The 18,837-nt window shown below is 49.6% G+C and overlaps 1 protein-coding gene across 3 annotated transcripts in view; it reads left to right on the top strand.

The window, feature by feature from the left end:
• GOLM1 (golgi membrane protein 1) overlaps positions 1–18,837 on the top strand; it is a 57,363-nt gene that overhangs the window by 14,478 nt on the left and 24,048 nt on the right. For all 3 annotated transcript variants that reach the window (XM_045043449.1, XM_023242229.2, XM_045043450.1), the window contains exon 4: positions 16,222–16,276. In XM_045043449.1, coding sequence (XP_044899384.1) covers positions 16,222–16,276 — 55 coding nt within the window. The remainder of the gene's footprint in view (positions 1–16,221; positions 16,277–18,837) is intronic.

The raw sequence follows: 18,837 nt of genomic DNA, 5'->3' as shown, positions 1-18,837 counted from the left end.
CCCTTCCCCAGTTTCACCCATCCCTCACCCCCTTTCCCTCTGGAAACCGCCAGATGGTTCTCTGTGAGTCTTTTTGCTTATTTTTAGATTCCGTAGGTAAGTGAAATCCTATGACCTATTTGCCTTTCTCTGGTTTATTTCGTTTAGTATAATAGCGCCTAGGTCCACCTGTGTTGTTACAAACGGCGAGATTTCATTCTCTTTTTATGACTGAGAAATATTTCGTTGTACGTTTGTACCACGTCGTCTTCGTCCATTTATCTTTCGATGGACACTCGGGCTGCATCCATACCTCAGCTGTCGTGAATAATGCTGCGGTGAACATGGAGTGTCTTTCCAAATTAGTATTTTTGTCCAGGTAAATACCCACAAGTGGAATTGCTGGATCATATGGTATTGCTGTTTTTAATTTTTTGAGGAACCTCCATATTGCTTTCCACAGTGGCTGCCCCAGTTTACATTCCCACCAGCCGTGCAGGAAGGTTCTTTTTCTCCACATCCTCGCCAACACTTGTTGTTTCTTGTCTCTTCGACTTTAGCCGTCTGACAGTTGTGAGGGGATATCTCACTGTGGTTTTGGTTTAGAGAAATACTCTTCATTTACGACGTTCGCAAATGTGTATTTCTCCTCTGGAAATTGTTCCAGTTTCAATGTTGTTAGAGTAAATTGCTTCCAAATTTTTCTTCATTTTTCTTGTAGGTGGGTGGCACTATTTATGCTCCTTAAATCCCCTGGAACTGATTAGAATAGGACCCAGACATCACTCACAGTGTGTATGCAGAACCCCTTAAGGCAGATTTCGGGGAGAAAGGAGAGTTCATTCTGCAGGAATAGAGTTGGCAGAAACTCCATGTGGGTTTTGCAGGATGTGAAGAGAAGGTCTCTGGCCCCCAGGCCTCTGGCAGGTTGGGAAGGAAGAGTGTGGTGGGAACTGGGGAGTGTGGGGCTGGGAGGGGACCCGGGAGGGACCAGCAGGACTGGGCAGAGATGGGCTCCTTCTCCGGCCAGGGCCAGCTGGGGTCTAGAACCAGTTCTCCTGTGCAGGGAGGGAGGAAAAATAAGGGGGGTGTTTCAGGTGTCTGTCTGCCTGCTTCGACACTCCTGTGTGTGTACATGTGTCATTACCTAAAAACTGAACTCTCCTCCTTAGGAAGAGTGGCCTTTTACTCTGAGCCTCTGGCCTTTCTATGTTTTTATTTTTAGGGTTTTTCTTTTTGAAACGGTAGTGATGGGAGATAGGGTGGGTGTGTGTCCATGTGTGGTGTTTGGTTGTTGCTTTTAGGTATCCTTGTTTTCATTTATTTGTTTTTCATGTTTATTCATTTTTCGAGAGGGGGGGACAGAGTGCGAGTGGAGGAGGGGCAGAGAGAGAGAGGGAGACACAGAATCCCAGGCAGGCTCCAGGCTCTGAGCTGTCAGCACAGAGCCCGATGCAGGGCTTGACCCACGAACCGTGAGATCATGACGTGAGCTGAAGTTAGATGCTTAACTGACTGAGCCGCCCAGGCCCCGCCCCCCCTTTTTTTAATGTAAGTATCTTTGTTTTCTTAACTCCGTCATCTACCAAGTGCTTTTAAAATTTTATCATCCTGTGAAATCCAGAATTCTGGGCGTGATAATCTCTCACTCTGTTCAGTCTCCTCCAAATTTCTGAACATTTCATGTGTGTTGCATGAAAGTGTGAGTGCACGTTTTGGGTGGGGAGAAGGAAAAGAGGTTGTGGGTTAATTTCTGCTCGTGGGCATTCTGCTCGGGTATGGGTACACGCTAGTTTGGCTCCAGACCCCTGTAAAATGGGCGACAAACAACCAGGTTTCCCATATCGGGTGGGCAGACTCCTCAGAGAATGTGCTGCATAAAATCGTTTGTTCCAGAGAATTCTAGGTAATGCAGTCAGTGAAGCATCATCTCACAGGTGAGTCCTCGAGATAGAAATGCTGGTTCATTTAAGTATAAGCCGATGTGGAGATAAGAGGACAAGCTTGGAATTCTTTGAAATATGACTGAGCAGCTGTTTCCTGGAAACGTCTCCCTATATAAGAAGAAATGAGAGGGAACATCTTCCAGCCAGAAACCAGGTGACTCTTTCACCTTGGTCCTTTTTTTTTTTTCCCTTAAATGTTTGTTTATTTTTGAGAGAGCACAAGCAAGGGAGGGGCAGAGAAAGAGAGAGTGAGAGACAGAGGATCCGAAGTGGGCTCTGTCCTGACAGCAGGACACCCGGGAATCACGAGATCATGACCTGAGCCAAAGTCAGATGCTTGACCTATGAGCCACCCTCACCCTAGTTCCTAATGCTTCAGTTTTATGACTTCTTTTTAAAAGGGGGCGTAATGCAAGGTCTTAGCTGTCCTGCCACACGCCCAATAAGAATTGTTTGGGGGTTCAAGGTGGGGGGAAGTTCTTGTAGTTGCAATAAACAACTCACGGTAGGTACTGAAAATCGAGGAGTCCCAGTAAAGAGGGTGAAACACGCATTTGAAAGACAGACACTGGGGAAGAATAAGAGTCTCTCTTCATTTGGAGTTTTGAACTTTTAGAATAGGTGATAGAAAGTTGGTTTAATTTTGGGCGTGGGGGGCTAGTTTCTTAGCTCTAGGAGGGTGTAAGCTGTAACTTGGTGTGGTGGTAAAAGGCATGGGGTGTCCAGTCAGGCAGACCTGGGTTCAAATCCTGTTTTCTGTAGCTCCATGATATCGGGCAAATCACTTAAATTCTCTGGGCCTGTGTTTTCAGCTCTCGACTGAGAATAACAGCAGAATCCCTGTTACGCTTTGTGAGGTTTCAGTGAGATAATATTTATGAAAGGCTAAACACAATGCACGACACGGACTAGCAGCTCAAAACCCAGTAGCTGGTGTTACTACAACTAACCCTAGTGATCATAGTTAACAATAACAGCACAGACACAGGGGTAGTAGTAAACCACAGCATCAGTGGTAGTAATGCTGTTCTTTATGGTAAGGACCTTTTTCCCCCCAGTTAAAACCGTGAAACAAAACTGTCCTACCTTTAAGAAAGGATTAAAAAGATGCTAGGGTGTCCATGAGAACCAAGAGCGAATACTGCAGCTGGGCCGCAGAAAGAGTGTCCTAGTGACAGTCACCACCCCAGCGACGAGAGCTCACGTTCACGGAGTCTCTGCTTAGCCAGGCACCAAGGTAAGCATGCCACAGGGATTGTTCCCTGAATTTCTCTCAACCGCCTCATGAGATCGCCAGTCAGGCTCAGAGAATTCGGAGCCATCCCCCAGGACGAGGCCTAGACCCTGGACAGCCCCCCGGTGGGCCTCCCTCGGCTCTGCAGACACAGGGCCATGGTGAGGGGGGACTCTCCAGAGCTCTCCATCGTCCGAATAACACGGGGGGGGGGGGGGTTGGGGGGGGCCACAGGAAACCAGTCTGGCCCAAGTCCAAAGTTGAAGCTTGGGTGATGGGATCCTGTGTGTATCCCTATGCTCCAAAAGACCACAGTATTCCAGCTAGCTCTCCTCTGGCCCTAATTCCAAATTCTCTGGCAAAAACACCTGATTCTTTCAATATGGCCAGGAAGTTCGCAGAGAAGTGGGGCTGGTCTGTCACCCCTGTATGTTATTCCCCGCCCCCCACCATATGTATATATATGTACATAATGTATGTGTATATTTATGTTAGGAGGGTAGCACCTATAGTTTGAGTTGGAATGAGGCTCTTTCTCGGAATGATAAAGAGTCACCTGGTGGTCTAATAGATCCCCTGGCTACGTATGGCTGTTGACCACCTAAAATGTGGTTAGTGGGCCTGAGCAACTGAGTTTTGAATTTTATTTAGTTCTAACTACATTTAAATAGCCATGTATAGGACAGCACAGGTGTGAATGATAGAGGCAGAACTCTGGTAATAAAAAGGCTGGGTTTGGCTGCTGATTAATAGTCTTGTTCAGTGGGAGAGCAGTTGGGCCAAGGCTTGGTCTTCTTAGCTTCTCTGGTGTCTTTTCCCTTTTGCTGTTTGCTTCAGAATTGGGCCTTGGGAGGTGAGGTCACCTTGTGATCGGGCGACCGGGCTCCCTGTGAATGCGTCTGTCGCTCGGATGTTGGGTCTCAGAGACTGTTGAATTTTTCTCAAAAGATGATGCACACACGTGTGCAGTTGTTTCTAGGCGCTCAGATCCTTGCGATGCAGGTAGCTCATCTGGAGACCAGTGACGGAGATGCTGGGCGTTTTGCAGTATTGCATTTTTAAAAATAAAATTGCCTTACCAGGGTTTTTATTTTCATTTCTTTGACCCTCAAATCTGATTCCTCAATGAAATGATTTTAAGTAGAGGGCAGTAAGTTATGGGCATTATGATTAAAAGATATAATTCTTTTTTTTTTTTTAAGTTTATTTTGAGGGAGAGAGTGAGCGGGGGAGGGGCAGAGAGAGAGGGGAGAAAGAGAGAGGCTCCATGCTGAAGTGCTGAGCCCAACACAGGGCTCGATCTCATGAAGTGTGAGATCACGACCTGAGCCGAGATCAAGAGTTGGACGCTCAACCGTCTGAGCCACCCAGGCGCCCCGAGAGATATAATTCTTTAAAAATAATCTAGCAGTGTTGTTACAACGTTAATTGATGTTAATACTTTTTTTTCCTAAGGTATTTCTTACATCTTTACCCACGTTTACTGGAATCCTGGAAATTTTTTAGGAGGGGCGCCAAGTTGGAAACTTACTGCTCACCACTTTTTCCCCCGAGGTTGCCAGCTCCCCCAGAGTGGGAATATGGGTGTGTGTGCAGCGCCTCAGCTCCAAGGCCAGCTTGCTCGGGCACCCCTTCCCATGTCGCCCGGAACGGGTGGGCCCCAGTGTGAAACCTCACGTGAGCTCCGGATAGCCGCGCCGTGGGTCTGTAACAGGACCTAGAACAGTGTTATTTTGCAAGCAGGAACTGCGGAGAAGTCACAAGAATAATAAGCTCGTGCCTATGTGCTCCTCCCCCAGAAAGGATTTAAAACAAAAAATACTATAAAGTTGAGGTCCCCTGTATTCTCCTTCTCTGTTCTTTCCCTCTTTCCTTCCTGCCCAAAGATAGTCACCGTCACTAACTTTTATTTAAGAGTTTTAATTCCAGCATAGTTAACAGACGGTGTTGTGTTAGTTTCAGGTGGACAGAATAGAGATTCACCACTTCCTTACATCGCCCAGTGCTCATCACAATAAGTGCTCTCCTTAGTCCCCAATCACCTGTTCACCCATTCACCCCACTATTAAGAATTTCAGAGGTGATAGTTTGTTACATATGTCGACCGGCCAGAGCATTGATCAGTCAGATTCTATCTTGGTAATTTGAATTCACCCACTGACTTTTTTTCATGTTCATTTATTTTGAGAGTGGGAGAGAGCACGAGCAGGGGAGGGGCAGAGAGAGAGAGCGAGAGAGAATCCCAAGCGGGCTCCACTGTCAGCAGAGTCCAACGTGGAGCTCGATCTCACAAACCATAAGAGCATGACCTAAACCAAAATCAAGAGTCAGACCCTTAACTGAGCTACCCAGGCTCCCTTCACTGATTTTTTAAAAATTTGAACCGAAGTTTCTGATTTTTTTTTTTTAATTTTAATGTTTGTTTATTTTTGAGAGAGAGAGAGAACATTAGCAGGGGAGGGGCAGAAAGAGGGAGACACAGATCCAAAGCAGGTTCCAGGCTCTGAGGTGTCAGCGCAGAGCCTGATGTGGGGCTCGAACTCCCGAACCATGAGATCATGACCTGAGCCCAAGTCGGATGTTCAACTGACTGAGCCACCCAGGCGCCCTGAGTTTTGTTTTTTTATTATAATCACTTCAACTGAGACTTCAGCTGATTCTTGAAGACGGACCTGTTGTTTTCATTTCCCTTCTTTTCTGCTTCCTCATCTGTGGCAGAAATAGGTACGGTGAAGATGATTTGACTCCCTAAACGCAATTATGCAGGCTAACATACACTTCTGTACCTTGGCAGAAACACCGGTGTAGTCGCTTTGTGAGTTGTATATGAGAAGGGATATTCAGTTTTTTGAAATAAACAACAAAATGATTGTGTAAGGCAGCCTTAAACAACTTTCAGAAAAATTGCCTTTTAAATTACTGAGGGGTCCTGGGGTGGCTCAGTCCGTTGAGTGTCTGACTCTTGATTTTGGCTTCTGTCACGGTCTCAAGGTTCACGGGATCGAGCCCTGTGTCAGGCTCTGCACAGACGGTGTGGAGCCTGCTTGGGATTCTCTTTCTCCTCTTTCTGCCCCTTCCCTGCTCACTTGTGCATGCTCGCTCTCTCTCTCTCTCTCCCCCCCCCCCAAAATAAATAAATAAACATTAAATGACTGAAATACTATTACTCTTAGTTTTGAAAATGAAAAACAAATTTTAAATCCCCTGTGCTTCCATCACTCAGAGACAATGTTCTTTTTAAAACATACAGGTTGGAAAAAAAAAAAAAGTAAAAAAAAAAAAAAAAAGGGGGCGCCTGGGTGGCGCAGTCGGTTAAGCGTCCGGCTTCAGCCAGGTCACGATCTCGCGGTCCAGGAGTTCGAGCCCCGCGTCAGGCTCTGGGCTGATGGCTCAGAGCCTGGAGCCTGTTTCCGATTCTGTGTCTCCCTCTCTCTCTGCTCCTCCCCTGTTCATGCTCTGTCTCTCTCTGTCCCAAAAATAAATAAACGTTGAAAAAAAAAATAAAAAAAAAACATACAGGTTGACATCTAAACTTTTAAACATCATTGTTATATTCAAGTTTTTGTAAATGTAAGTAAGCTATGAAAATAAGCAGGGGTGGGGGGATTAAATGAGAAACACACTTGAACACGTCTGGTTTTTGCACATCATTAAAAACCCAGAAACTCTTGGCTTATTATGCATTATTCTCTTAGCAGCGTTGAGGTGACCACCCCTTCCAGACGAGAATACTCTTCATAAATGTTTGCTGAAGGGAACTTTTGTAGACTCCCTTCATATCTAATTGGTACAGGTGACTGTGTTTTGAATAGGAAGATGCACATGTCACGTTCTGGTAATCCATTGTTGCTTCAGAAATTACCGCAAAACTTAGAGGTTTAAAACCTTGACAGCGTTTATTTTGCTCATCTGGGAGGGCTCAGCAGAAGATTGTCTCTGTTCCACATTTCTCTGTTTGGGTGCCCAAAGGCTCAAGGCAGAATCGCCTGAAGGTTCCCTCATTCGTATGTCTGGTGGTCAGTGACACAAGACCTCGGTGGGGTCAAGGCCACAATGCTTGCTTTTCCAACACGGCCGCTTGGCTTCCTTGAAGCCTGGAGGCTGGGTTCTCAGGGTGCCGTTCTGACAGTGAGGGAGGGGGTGGGCCTGGAGGAGGCCGTCACCTTCTGTGTTAGTTTCCGGGGGGCTGCCGCATAACAAGTTCACCCAAACCAGGCGTAGAGCAGTAAAACGTTTCCCGGTTCTGGAGGCTGGAAGCTCCACATCAAGGTGTTAGCAGGGCTGTGCCCCCTTGAAAGCTCTAGGGGCCTTCCTTAACCGCTTCTGGCCTCTGCCGTCTGTCGTCCCCAGGCTCTGCCTCCGTCCTCACCTGGCCATCTTCCCTTTGTGTCTCTGGAACTTTTGCCTCTTATCTTGAGTCCTGCTAACTTGGGCGCCATCCTCAGGACTTCATTTTATCCTGACTGTATCTGCATGGACCCCGTTTCTAAATAAGGTGATTCTTGGATTCTGGGTAGGCATGAATTTTGGGGGTACACCGGCCAACCCACTGCCCCTTGTATTGGCTGCTTCAGAAGTCAGGAGGGTCACTGGTGTTCCTAGGAGCATGTTGCTAGGGCCGGCCTACGTTGAAAAGGGCCGGAACTAGGCTCCACCTGTGGAACAGTGTCAAAGACCTTGGGGTCACGTTTTTAAGCCACCACAGTTTTGGTGAAATACTTTTATTTTTTTACAGGTGAATATATTTTTACATATCAAACAGGGTTTGTTTTTTTTTTAATATTTATTTGTTTGTTTTGAGAGAGAGAGGGAGAGGGAGGATCCCAAGCAGGCTCTGTGCTGTCAGTGTAGAGCCTGATGCGTGGCTTGAACTCACAAACTGTGAGATTGGCCTGAGTTGAAATCAAGAGTTGGATCCTTAACCAACTGAACCACCCAGGTGCCCTTCAAACAGGTTAGGTGTTTTTTTTTAATGCTTATTTATTTTTGAGAGAGAGAGAGAGAGAGAGAGAGAGTATGAGTGGGAGAGGGGCAGAGAGAGAGGGAGACACAGAATCCGAAGCAGGCTCCGGGCTCCGAGGTGTCAGCACAGAGCCTGACGCGGGGCTTGAACCCACAAACCGCGAGACCATGACCTGAGCCGAAGTCGGATGCTTATCCAGCTGAGCCACCCAGGCTCCCCTAAGAGTGACTTTCTAAAGAACAAGTGACTAATGTTGAGTCTGGTCATTTGTCCTACTTCAGAGTGCTTTCACACACTGAGCACTTGTCATTGCTGGAAGTGCCCGTCCTTAGCTCTGAGCTGCAGGTGCAGCCTGGGCCCTGGAGAGGTCATGCACTGGCTCTCGGGCCTGCAGAGCGGCCTGGGGGGCTGGGCCCCGGCTGCTGGTGCTTTCCATCACCTGGGCTTTATTTACCCTGCTGAATTTTCTTACAGCCTTCAGAGTGTTTCAGATTCTTCTCTCTGGGCCAGCTTTTCTTGTGCCCCTGAAAGCGTGGTGGTGTTCTTCCAGAGAGGTGGTTTTCTTGGGGGACCAGAGTGGACTTGTCTTTGATTTTTATCCCCTTTTATTACTGTGATTGATGGAAGAATCAAGTGTTCTAGAACAGCTTTCCTGTTTTTCATCGCCGCTGATTTTCCATGTCTGTCTGTGCATCCATTCGGTATTTACTCTGCCAGGCGCTGGGCTTGTGCCCCTTGGTGGAATAGTCTGCGTCTGCTGTCTGCCTGCTGGGTGATGGAAAAAGATGAGTAAGTGGGTCTGTGAGGGCCAGTTGCAGACAGAGAAACCATTCTAGCAATGTTAAGCAGAGAGGGTTTAGTGCAGGGAAGTAGGTGCCTGCAGAAAAGTGGGAAGGGTCTGGAGGAGCATCTCATCCCGGGGTGGCCTCCCGGATGGCTGGACCAGGGGGCTGCCACTGCGGCCTTAGCCCAGAGCTGGGGGCACCCCGCTTCTTGCTCCATTCTGTACCTGCAGCCCCCCAGCTGCACAGCATTTCAGTGTCAAGTGAGTGTATCCGACTGGAATCTAAATCCCATAGGGAATGAGTCTGGAAAATGTACTTTAGTGTTAGAGCCTCTGCTGTTCAGGAAGGCACACTAAGTTGTGTGCCGGAGACACGGAGGAGACGTTCCGCCGCCTCCTCCAGGCAGGCAGGGCACGGTGTCCACGTTCTGCACTGCATGAGCCGGGGAAGAGTCCCCTCCTGTCTCACCTGGCAGTGCCCTGTAACTGTGTCCCTCCCAGGGTGTGGGGAGGTGGGGGCAGCCCCTGGCGGCTGAGCATGGGGGGTGGGCAGCGTTGGGCAGATAGAGCAGAGACACCCCTTGAAGAAGGATCTTTTAACCACTCAGGAGCTTGGACTTGAGTTTGAGGATGGGAACCATCACATGGGTTAAGCTGTCAGTGGAACAAAGCTGCCAGCTCTCTGGGGGGGTTTGAAAGGCAGGTCCGGGGGCCTGGGGGGCCTGCTTGGAGCAGGGAGCAGGGCAGGGAGGAGGCAGAATGGAGGTGAGCAGCAGGGAGAGGCATCCACGGGCCCCGTGACAGGTGGGATATGGAAAGGCCTGTGCAGGAGCAGTGGGAACGCCCAGGAAGGGAGTCCGCCAGAAATCTGTCTCCCTGGAGAAAGGGTCTATTTAGACTGTAAATTCTGTGGTTTGCTGGCTAGATGTGGCCTTCAGACAGCTTTGTAATTAAACTCGAGTAACTCATCTCCCACGTTAAAAAAGTGTGTGTTGGGGCGCCTGGGTGGCGCAGTCGGTTAAGCATCTGACTTCAGCCAGGTCACGATCTCGCGGTCCGGGAGTTCGAGCCCCGCATCAGGCTCTGGGCTGATGGCTCAGAGCCTGGAGCCTGTTTCCGATTCTGTGTCTCCCTCTCTCTCTGCCCCTCCCCGTTCATGCTCTGTCTCTCTCTGTCCCAAAAATAAATAAACGTTGAAAAAAAAAAAATTAAAAAAAAAAAAAAAAAAAAAAAAAAAAGTGTGTGTTACGGGAAACCGCAGAATACGTGACCCTCCCACAGACTCCCTTTCTGCACTGTCCCTGCATTGCAGCGGGCATCCCCTCCCTCCCTCCCTCCTGCCCCCGTGGGAAGGGGCCTGGGATTGATTCCAGCAGAGGTGTGATGCGGAGTTGCGGGGGAGGACTGACAGGTGCGTTTTCTGTGCATCGCTCTCCTGTGTCTGTGGAGGTGCCGGCTCGGGACTTGGCTTCGTACAGAAGGAGCATCTCCGTCCTCCTTGCTGTGGCAGGTGTGGGGGTGGCGGGCTTTCATCTGGCTGGAGACGTGGCATTGCTGGACCCCAGGTTCACCTCCCAACTTCTTAACCCCGCACTGCAGGACAGTGAAATACGTAAAGAACATCTGACCTACCTCTTTGGCTTGACAAGTGGGGGTCTGGGAGTGGGTTCTGTGACCCCTTACGCATGCTTTTTTATTTTCGCTCTAGTCCCCGAGTATCTGTGTGCACCTGTTTGCAAAAAGTCTGAATTTGCCAAGTTGTGGCCTTTCCCACAGGTGAGGGTGGAGAAGTTGTTCAGATTCCCATTTGGGAACAAAAGAACTAATGCCCACAGAAGGGGCTCAGCCCAGGGCTTCTGCCCCGCAGGGCCAGCGGGGGCGTTTCCTTGGCTGGTTAAGGAGCAGGGGAATGCTCCACATCCCTGGTGCTGTCTGTGCTGCCGCGAGTGTTTGTCCTCCTCTGAACACAGAGATGGTGATCTCAGGCCCTGCCCTCCACCCGCACCCCCCTGTGGTATGCTCTTCTCCCCGGGCAGGACTTCCGGCTGCTGTCAGGAAGGGAGCGGGAAGAGCTGAGGGCTGGGTATGAGGAATGCAAGATGAAAGGGAGCAGCTCTAGGGGGAAGGGACCCAGAGTCTCTGGCAGCAGGCAGTTGCTGACAGAAGGATGCAGGTTTGTGGACTTAGCCTCAGTCAATTGCTGGAGAAACATCAAGGAATGTTCTGGAGTTCCCAGGGCGTGTCCCGTTCGGGTCCTCCTGGGAGTTCTCTTTGACCCTGATTAAGTAGGTCCCTGCGTGGGTTTGACCTAAAAGGCAGTTGTGGCAGGTGCTACGGGGGGGGGAGGGGGCGGGGGCAGTCTCCTCCATTGGCCCCATCCCTTCCTCCTCCCCTCCTCCCCTCCTCCCCTCCTCCCCTCCTCCCTTCCTCCCTCTCTGCAGCAGTGTGCCCCTTCCTGGGGGTGAGCGTGGGCCAGAGTCTGTCCAAAGCCGCCCCCCCTTGCACATCGTGCTTGTCACCACAGTGGAAAGTGGGCCTTTCTCTGCAGAGCCGGGGACACCTGGTGACCTGCCTGGGTTATCCTGGGCTCAGCCCTGTCCCCCCAGCCAGCTGGGGTGGGGGATGTTGTTCTTTCTTCACGACCGAGGACAGAAGACAGATGGCCATTCTGGGTGTAGACGGCAGCCGTGCCCTGCGCATAACTGGGTGTTTTCCCGGATGGGTGTGTTTCTTTTTTTCAAGCTTCACATAGAGTTTTGCTTAATCCCCCCACAACCTTCTCTCACAACTCCGTGGCTTGAGCCCATTCTCCTGCCCACCCACCTTCTGCCCTCCCGGCGGCCCCCGCTGACCGGGTCCTCCTGCTCGCTCTGCTGACTCTGACCCCCGGAGCACACGTGCTCACCCCTGGTCTCCTGTTCACCCCCTACCCACTCCTGCTCTCTGGCATCCACGCCCTTGCACGCTCATTCCCTGCCTCATGCTCTTCCTGGGGTTTTGCTATTGTTTTTTATTGTGCTAAAATGTGCATGATATAAAATGACCATTTTAACCATACTTAAATGCACAGTGCAGTGGCGTTAATTACGCTCACATTGCCGTGCACCCGTCACACCAGCCGCCTCCAGAGCTCCCTCATCTTCCCCGGTGAAGCTCTGTCCCCATTAAACACTAACACCCATCCCCCCACCCCACCGAGTCCTGGCAGTGGTGGTTTTACCTCCTGTCTCGGAGTCTGACTGCCCTGCACATCTCATAAGGGGGATCGTGTGGTGTTTGTCCTTTTGTGTCGGCTTCATTTCCCTCAGTGGAACGTCTGATACTCTCTGTCTCGGTCTGTTCCCATCCCTGCACCCACGCACAGACGCTCACTCCTGTGCCCCTGCCGTCTGCTGGACCTTGAATAAGGTCCAGCTGCAGGCTCCTATACTTTCTGGTGTCCTGGGTCTATGCTTGGACCTAGCCTTTCTGAGGACCGTCTTCTTTTTCACTGGGACTTAGCCCCTCTCTGCTGTGTCACATGTGCCTGCATCCCCTTCCCTCTGACTTATGCAGAAGGCCTGTCTGGGGAGCCGGGTGGCAGTGTGGAAGGCCCATCTTTGTGCCTCCGGGCCCACGCTCGTGCTGGACACCTGCTGCACACGCCGGGCAGGTGTGCTGAGTTCTGGAATTCTTCACGTGGCCCCTGGGCCAGAGGACAGCGTGCCTCCCAGAGGCCTGCCTCCCCCAGTATGTGGCCCACAGGGGCCGTGATGTGAGGTGATTGGGGTTGCTGGTGACGTGAATGGTGCTGCTGTGAGTGTGTAATCTTAGCCGAGCACCATAAATAAGTAATTGGTGCTTCTTTGCCATTGGACTCACTCTCTGCCCTCCCTCCTTTCTTTCTTTTTAAAAATTTTTATTATTTTTAATAAGAATAAGAAATTTTATTCGAGAGAGAGAGAGAGAGAGCAAGGGAGGGGCAGAGGGAGGAAGAGAGAGAGAATCCCAAGCAGGGCTTCATGCCCAGCCCGGTGCGGGGCTCAAACCCAAGACCCTGGGGCCATGACCTGAGCCCAAATCAAGGGTCGGTGGCTCAACTGACTGAGCCACCCAGGTGCTGCTCAAAGCAGATTATTTTAATGAGCCAGACAAATGCAGCAGAGGTCACCTTTTCTCATTTGTTACATGAGCCGCATCATACTTGCAGTGAGCTTTCCCAAAGTTATGATTTTTAAAAGTTATTTATGTCTTACGGAGCTTTTAGAGTAATAGAATTTATTGTCAAATTACTACTTTGAAAATTTACTATGAAATGTTGAGCTTTTTTTTTTTTTAGGAATCTAATGTAGAAATAATTTAATCACGTGTACTCATTTCCCAGAATAGAATGGTTATGATTAATTTGTACGTGGGTGATTCATCTGAAGGCCTTCCGAGTTCAGTTTCCAGTTACACTCTGGTGGCACTTCCTGCCTCCTCGCCTGCTGCTGAGTGTCCCAGGGGACAGTCCACACACACACACACACACACACACACACACACACACACACACTCTGCAGGGAGCCAGTCAGTACCAAAATGGGAAAAACAGTTGGATTGTTTGGAGTAGCATATGTAATTCATTTAAAAATAATATTGTTTAGTGCAGATTTTTTTCTTCGTATTGAATCTCCAAAAAGCTAGAAGCATTTTCATGGTTTCCTGAAAATGATTTAAGGAGATTTTCAATAAATATAAAACTGCACATAAAATATCTTGATGGTGTTTTATGGCTCTTTGCTCATTTACTTCAGCAGAGACTGTACTTTTCCATGCATCACTAAGCAGGCGGGGGAAGAGAACTAAAATGTATTTTCTTTGGAAGAGTAGAGTCACATGAGACGCAGAGATCTCAGGTACTTTGACCACAGCAGTTCCTAAACTTTCCTCACCCCTCAGGTAGTTGCAGACTCCACTGTGGATTTCTTGGAGTGGGTCCAAGGAGAGCGAGTGGAGAAGGAGTGAGTGAAAATGCCATACTTTTTATAGAAATGGTTTAGCCAGGAGCAATCTGCTTTTGAAGATCATCAGAGTGCAGTCTCTTAAGTGCCCCTTTTCTTTCTCTGGTTTTTTTTTTTTTTAATGTTTATTTTTGAGAGAGAGCAAGACAGCAAGGAGCGGGGAGGGGCAGAGAGAGAGGGAGACACAGAATCTGAAGCAGGCTCCCGGCTCCAAGTTGTCAGCACAGAGCTCGACGTGGGGCTCTAATTCACGAACCGTGAGATCATGACCAGAGCTGAAGTTGGATGCTCAACCGACTGAGCCACCCAAGCGCCCCTCTTTCTTTGTTTTGTGTCAGCCCTGCTGGTGGGAGTGAAGGTGGTTTCCATGCATGTGCCAGGGGGGATGTTCAAGTGTACATTTCCACTGTTGTGCAGCTGAACTCTCACCCTCACCTTGCAGCACAGGGACTCTGGACCCATTAATTGCTAATGCCCCTCCCCTCTGCCAGCCCCAGGGAGACCATCTTTCTTCTTTCTGTTTCTGTTACTGCCCTGGACACAGCACATGAATGGAATGCAACCATACACGTCCTTTGGTGGCTGGCTGATTTTGCTTTGCATGATGTCCTCCAGGTTCTCCCATGTTGCGACAGCATATGACAGTCCTTTTTTTTTTTTCAAGGCTGCATGATATTCCCTTGGATGTAGATGCCACATTTTCTGTATCCAGTCGTCTGTTGAGGGTGGCTTGCTTCTAGCTCTAAGCGGTTGTAAATAGCGCTGCCGTGAACACGGGGGTGGAGATAACTCTTCAAGATTCTGCTTTAAGTTCTTTTGGCTGTAGATTTAGAAGTGGGACTGCAGCATCGATCCTGTGGTCATCTTTCATGTCTGCAGCCGAACTTGGGAAAGCCTTAACTGAGCTGTGCAAATCTGACTCCCTGCTGTGAGAGCCGCCCCCTCCCCCCTCCCTTCTCTGCCGGCCAACTTGCCACTCAGGGCTCTCTTCTCTCCCCCACCCGCCAGAATATCTACAAACACCTCTCTGGATGATCTCTCCCAGAGAGATTAATTGTCCAGATACCATCACTGTGACTTCCTTCCTGTTGTGCCAGGAAATGTTCTGTGGCCTCAGAGCTCCCAAAATAAACACGATTCGTTTGGCCACATTTCGTTTCTGGGAGCACACCCCTGTACTCCAGAAAGCCCTGTACAAGCCAAAGGAAGAGTAGGGGCTGGACAGAGGTCCGGGAGGAAGCTAGAAGCAGCGGGTGGCCTGGTTGTTATTGTCCACCAGTGAGCGGGAACGGGGCAGACACGCGTCTCTCCAGCCTGCCCGGTGTGCGAGTGGGAGTTTGCAGACTTCGTTGGTTGCAACGAGGCAGGAAATGTTCACATGACCGTCTGATGCACAGCTCTGTGTGTGTGCAAAACAACACCTACCTGTGTAAGGTGCTCTACCATTTAATATTTTAGTCCCCTCTTCTTCAGGTTTTCGGTTGCTTTTAGCACTGGGCACAGCCCACAAGCCTGGTATCCTGCTGGGGGTTTAGATCCCGATTTGGCAAGTAGTGACCACCAGCTTGCTTTCTGGATCAGGCCTGCCGGGGCTGAGGGTTAGGCTTTGCATGTTTGCTGTGAAGAAAGCCTCATGGCCTTGAGGCTCTTAAGCAGTCTGTGCCTCAGTTTCCTGTCCTTTAAAACGGGATCCTCTGCTGGCTACCTCTTGAACCTGGCGTGGAGAGCAAGCGAGTGCAGATGGGGAGAGCTCAGAAGGGCGGCTGGTGAAAGCAGTCGGCCGCTCTCCGTCATGGGCTGCTTGTTACGTTATACTCCACACTCCTTCCCTCACTTTTTCCTTGGTTTTCACTGTTCTCCTGAGTCCTGTGTTGTTTCTTCCTCCTCTGTTTTCAGCCTCCCCAGTTTGGTGTAAGCCCTGTGAACCCTCTGTCCCGCCCACCCCCCACCTCGGGTGTAGGGAGCCCTTCCTCTCCTCTGCCCACTGTGGTCTGACTTGTGTCTGCACCTGGGCTCCCCCAGAGAGAGTCCGAAGTTCATGGAGGGGAGCACGTTGTGGGGCCCAAGTGTAGCTGGAGGATCCGTTTACCCCTTGCTCTGGTTACAGGCTGTTGTTCAGAAAGCAAACCTCCCAACGTGTGAGCTCCTTTTCTGGATGCAGCATCGTCGAGTGCCCAGCCAGAGGGCTGTGCCGATCCCTCCCAACAGCTGCTGGGAGGTGGGGGATGGGGTTGGGGGGCACTGCCCCCTTTTTTCCAGTAGGAACATCTTATCAAGGCTCTTCTAAGTTGTTAGGTTGTGGGTGTTTCATATTGTGTTTATTTTCCTTGCAGGCGGTTTTAGTGAATAATATCACCACAGGTGAGAAGCTCATCAGGACCCTGCAAGGTGAGTTCTAATCCCCTTCTTTATACCAGACATTAGATCTTTTAGGAAAAGCCCATCTTTCCTCTTGTCCGTTTGTGGCGACTCCCATTCTAATCTAATGGGTAGGATCACAAGTGATCAAGTAATCTGTTTTTTTGTTGTTGTTGTTTGCTGATTTAAATGTTTATTTTTGAGAGGGGGGCAGGGAGGGGCAGAATGAGAGGGAGGACAGAGGATACAAAGCAGGCTTTGAGCTGACAGCAGAGAGCCCAGTGCAGGGTTCAAACTCACGGACTGTAAGATCATGACCCGAGCCAAAGTCAGATGCTTAACTGACTGAGCCACCCCAGTGCCCCAAATTGAGTAATCTTTGGTATATTCTTTTTGCTAAACTACAGTTCCTTAAAGAGCTTTTCTTTTTAAAAACATTGTTGAACACATTACAAGGTGCCCTGACGCGCGAGGGGGTTTGCTGTGGTCAGACCCTCCCAGCATTGTTCCAAACTGTGTGTTTTTCCCCACCCAGGGACCTCACATCCTAACTTTTTCCTTTCTGCCTACTGAATCCTGTCTATTCCTATCATGTTATGTACACAAGAATTCAGATTCTCACCTTTTGATAGGTTAAGAAGTATATAGAACAGGTCACCTTTCATACATATGTGATATATATGGCATGTGATATGTATAATATATATGGTATATATAGGATTTCTTTTAATGGGGCCACCCCCAGTTCAGAGTTTCTTTATGAAAATTGTAAAAATGATGCAGCCCAATTCCATTTCTTTGCTGCCCTGATTCAGCTTGGCAGTCAAGGCCGGTTTTCTGTCAGGCCCTAGGAAGCAGCAGTGTGGGTAGTAGTGGGGTGAGCCCCTCTGTGCTTGACTCCCCCTTCTGCTGGGACTGGGGGCCCACAGCCCACATGGCCACAAGACGAGCCTGGGGAAAATCACAGAGCACTGGGTCCCGAGAGGGCCGGCCTTTGCCGTGGGTAGGAAACTACTCCCAGCTGCCCGAGCCTCAGTTCCGCCTCTGCACGGGAAGGTTCATCTGGAGCCACAGTATCCAGAGTGGTGGCCACGAGCTGTGTGGCCAATGAACACCTGAAATATGGCTCATGGGAAGGGACAGAAGTTTACATTTTTGTTTAATTTTCAGTAATTTAAGTTTAAAACTGAAACTTGACTCCGTTATTGGGAACGTTAAGTGTTTGGGGGGCAGCTTGGGTATATATCAGTCTACTTTTCCAGGGTAGATTCTGTGAAAGCTCACTTCAGATCATGAATTCCCAGTGCACATTTAACGTCTGCATGGGGACGTGCTGTAATTGTCCACACCAGATTTCAAAGACAACGTGAAGGAGAGAATATAAAATATTCATAATTTTTTATATTCATTCTGTGTTGGCATGATAATGTATCACTGTTGGGTTAGATCAGGTGGTTTATTAAAGTTAATGCTACATCTGGTTTAGTTCTTAAAACTGTGGTTTACTGACGTGGCTTGCATCGTAGTTCTGTTGGACAGGGCTGGTCTAGAATTCTAGTTCCGGCTCTGCTTCTAAGGATCTGAGTAGGAGAGACGCAAGGTCACGTGGAGTTCAGTGGGTTACTTGACTGCCGGGGCCTTTGCAGAGTTTCCTTGTCTTGTCTGGCCTTTTGAGGTTCATCCATGCTGTGGATGTCAGTATTTTTATTCCTTTTTTTGCCAAGCAGTGTTCCCTTGCCCCATACTTGGTTTGATTATGGGAATTTTTTTTCTTAAGTGAGGTTTCCTGAGGTGTGATTTACTCGATAAAGTGTACCCTTTTGTAGGGTTCTTTGCGTCCCCTGGACCACTACAGTTGAGACCAGGCCCTGTCCCTCCAGGAGGTGCCCCCTAACCCTTTGTGGTCAGTCCCCTGCCTCAGCCATCTGCTGGGTGGTTCTACAAACCCTGCAGTTTGAACTCTTGGAACATGTCCTAGCAATGCTTGTGAGATGGATCGTTGTTGCTGTGTGTTTCGGCATTTCGTGGAATCCTTCGCTTTTATTTAATTTTATTTCCCCCCTGGAGAGCCCTGTAGATACGGGGTTATGAGGACAGACTTCCAGGATGCGGGTGTGTGTCCAGGGCCGTGTCCCGGACCCCGGTGGCAGCCATCTGGCCACTCTGCTGTCACCTTCGTGGCAGCTTCTCTTTCCTGCTCAGCCTGGCCCTTTGTCAGCTGCTGCTTTTTCTGCAAGGCTTTTAGGAGCCCAAGGTCAGGGCAGCAGGGATGGGCTGGTGCATTTCCTCAAGGAAAGCTGCTGTTTCCCAGATGGGGTTTGGGTGGTTAAAGGAACACAGGCCTCAGGAAATTGCTGGTGTGGGTGAGTCACAGGAGGGGCCGCTGGCAGGGAGCCTGGTGGCTGAGGTTGGGGTCCTCCGTGAGGGACTGCTTCTCTGAGCAGATGTCCAAATCAGTGTTTCACAGGCTGGATGAGTCTGCTGCAGGCCAGGGGACACAGTGGCATGTGTCACCTGTGGGACAGCTCGTAGGATGTCTAAAAAAGAAACAAGTGAATAGGACCCCCTGACGCTTTTGAAGGGCCAGAGGT

Source organism: Felis catus, chromosome D4, assembly GCF_018350175.1.
Source record: "Felis catus isolate Fca126 chromosome D4, F.catus_Fca126_mat1.0, whole genome shotgun sequence".
Taxonomy (NCBI): Eukaryota; Metazoa; Chordata; class Mammalia; order Carnivora; family Felidae; genus Felis; species Felis catus.
This window is presented reverse-complemented; position numbering and strand designations above follow the sequence as displayed.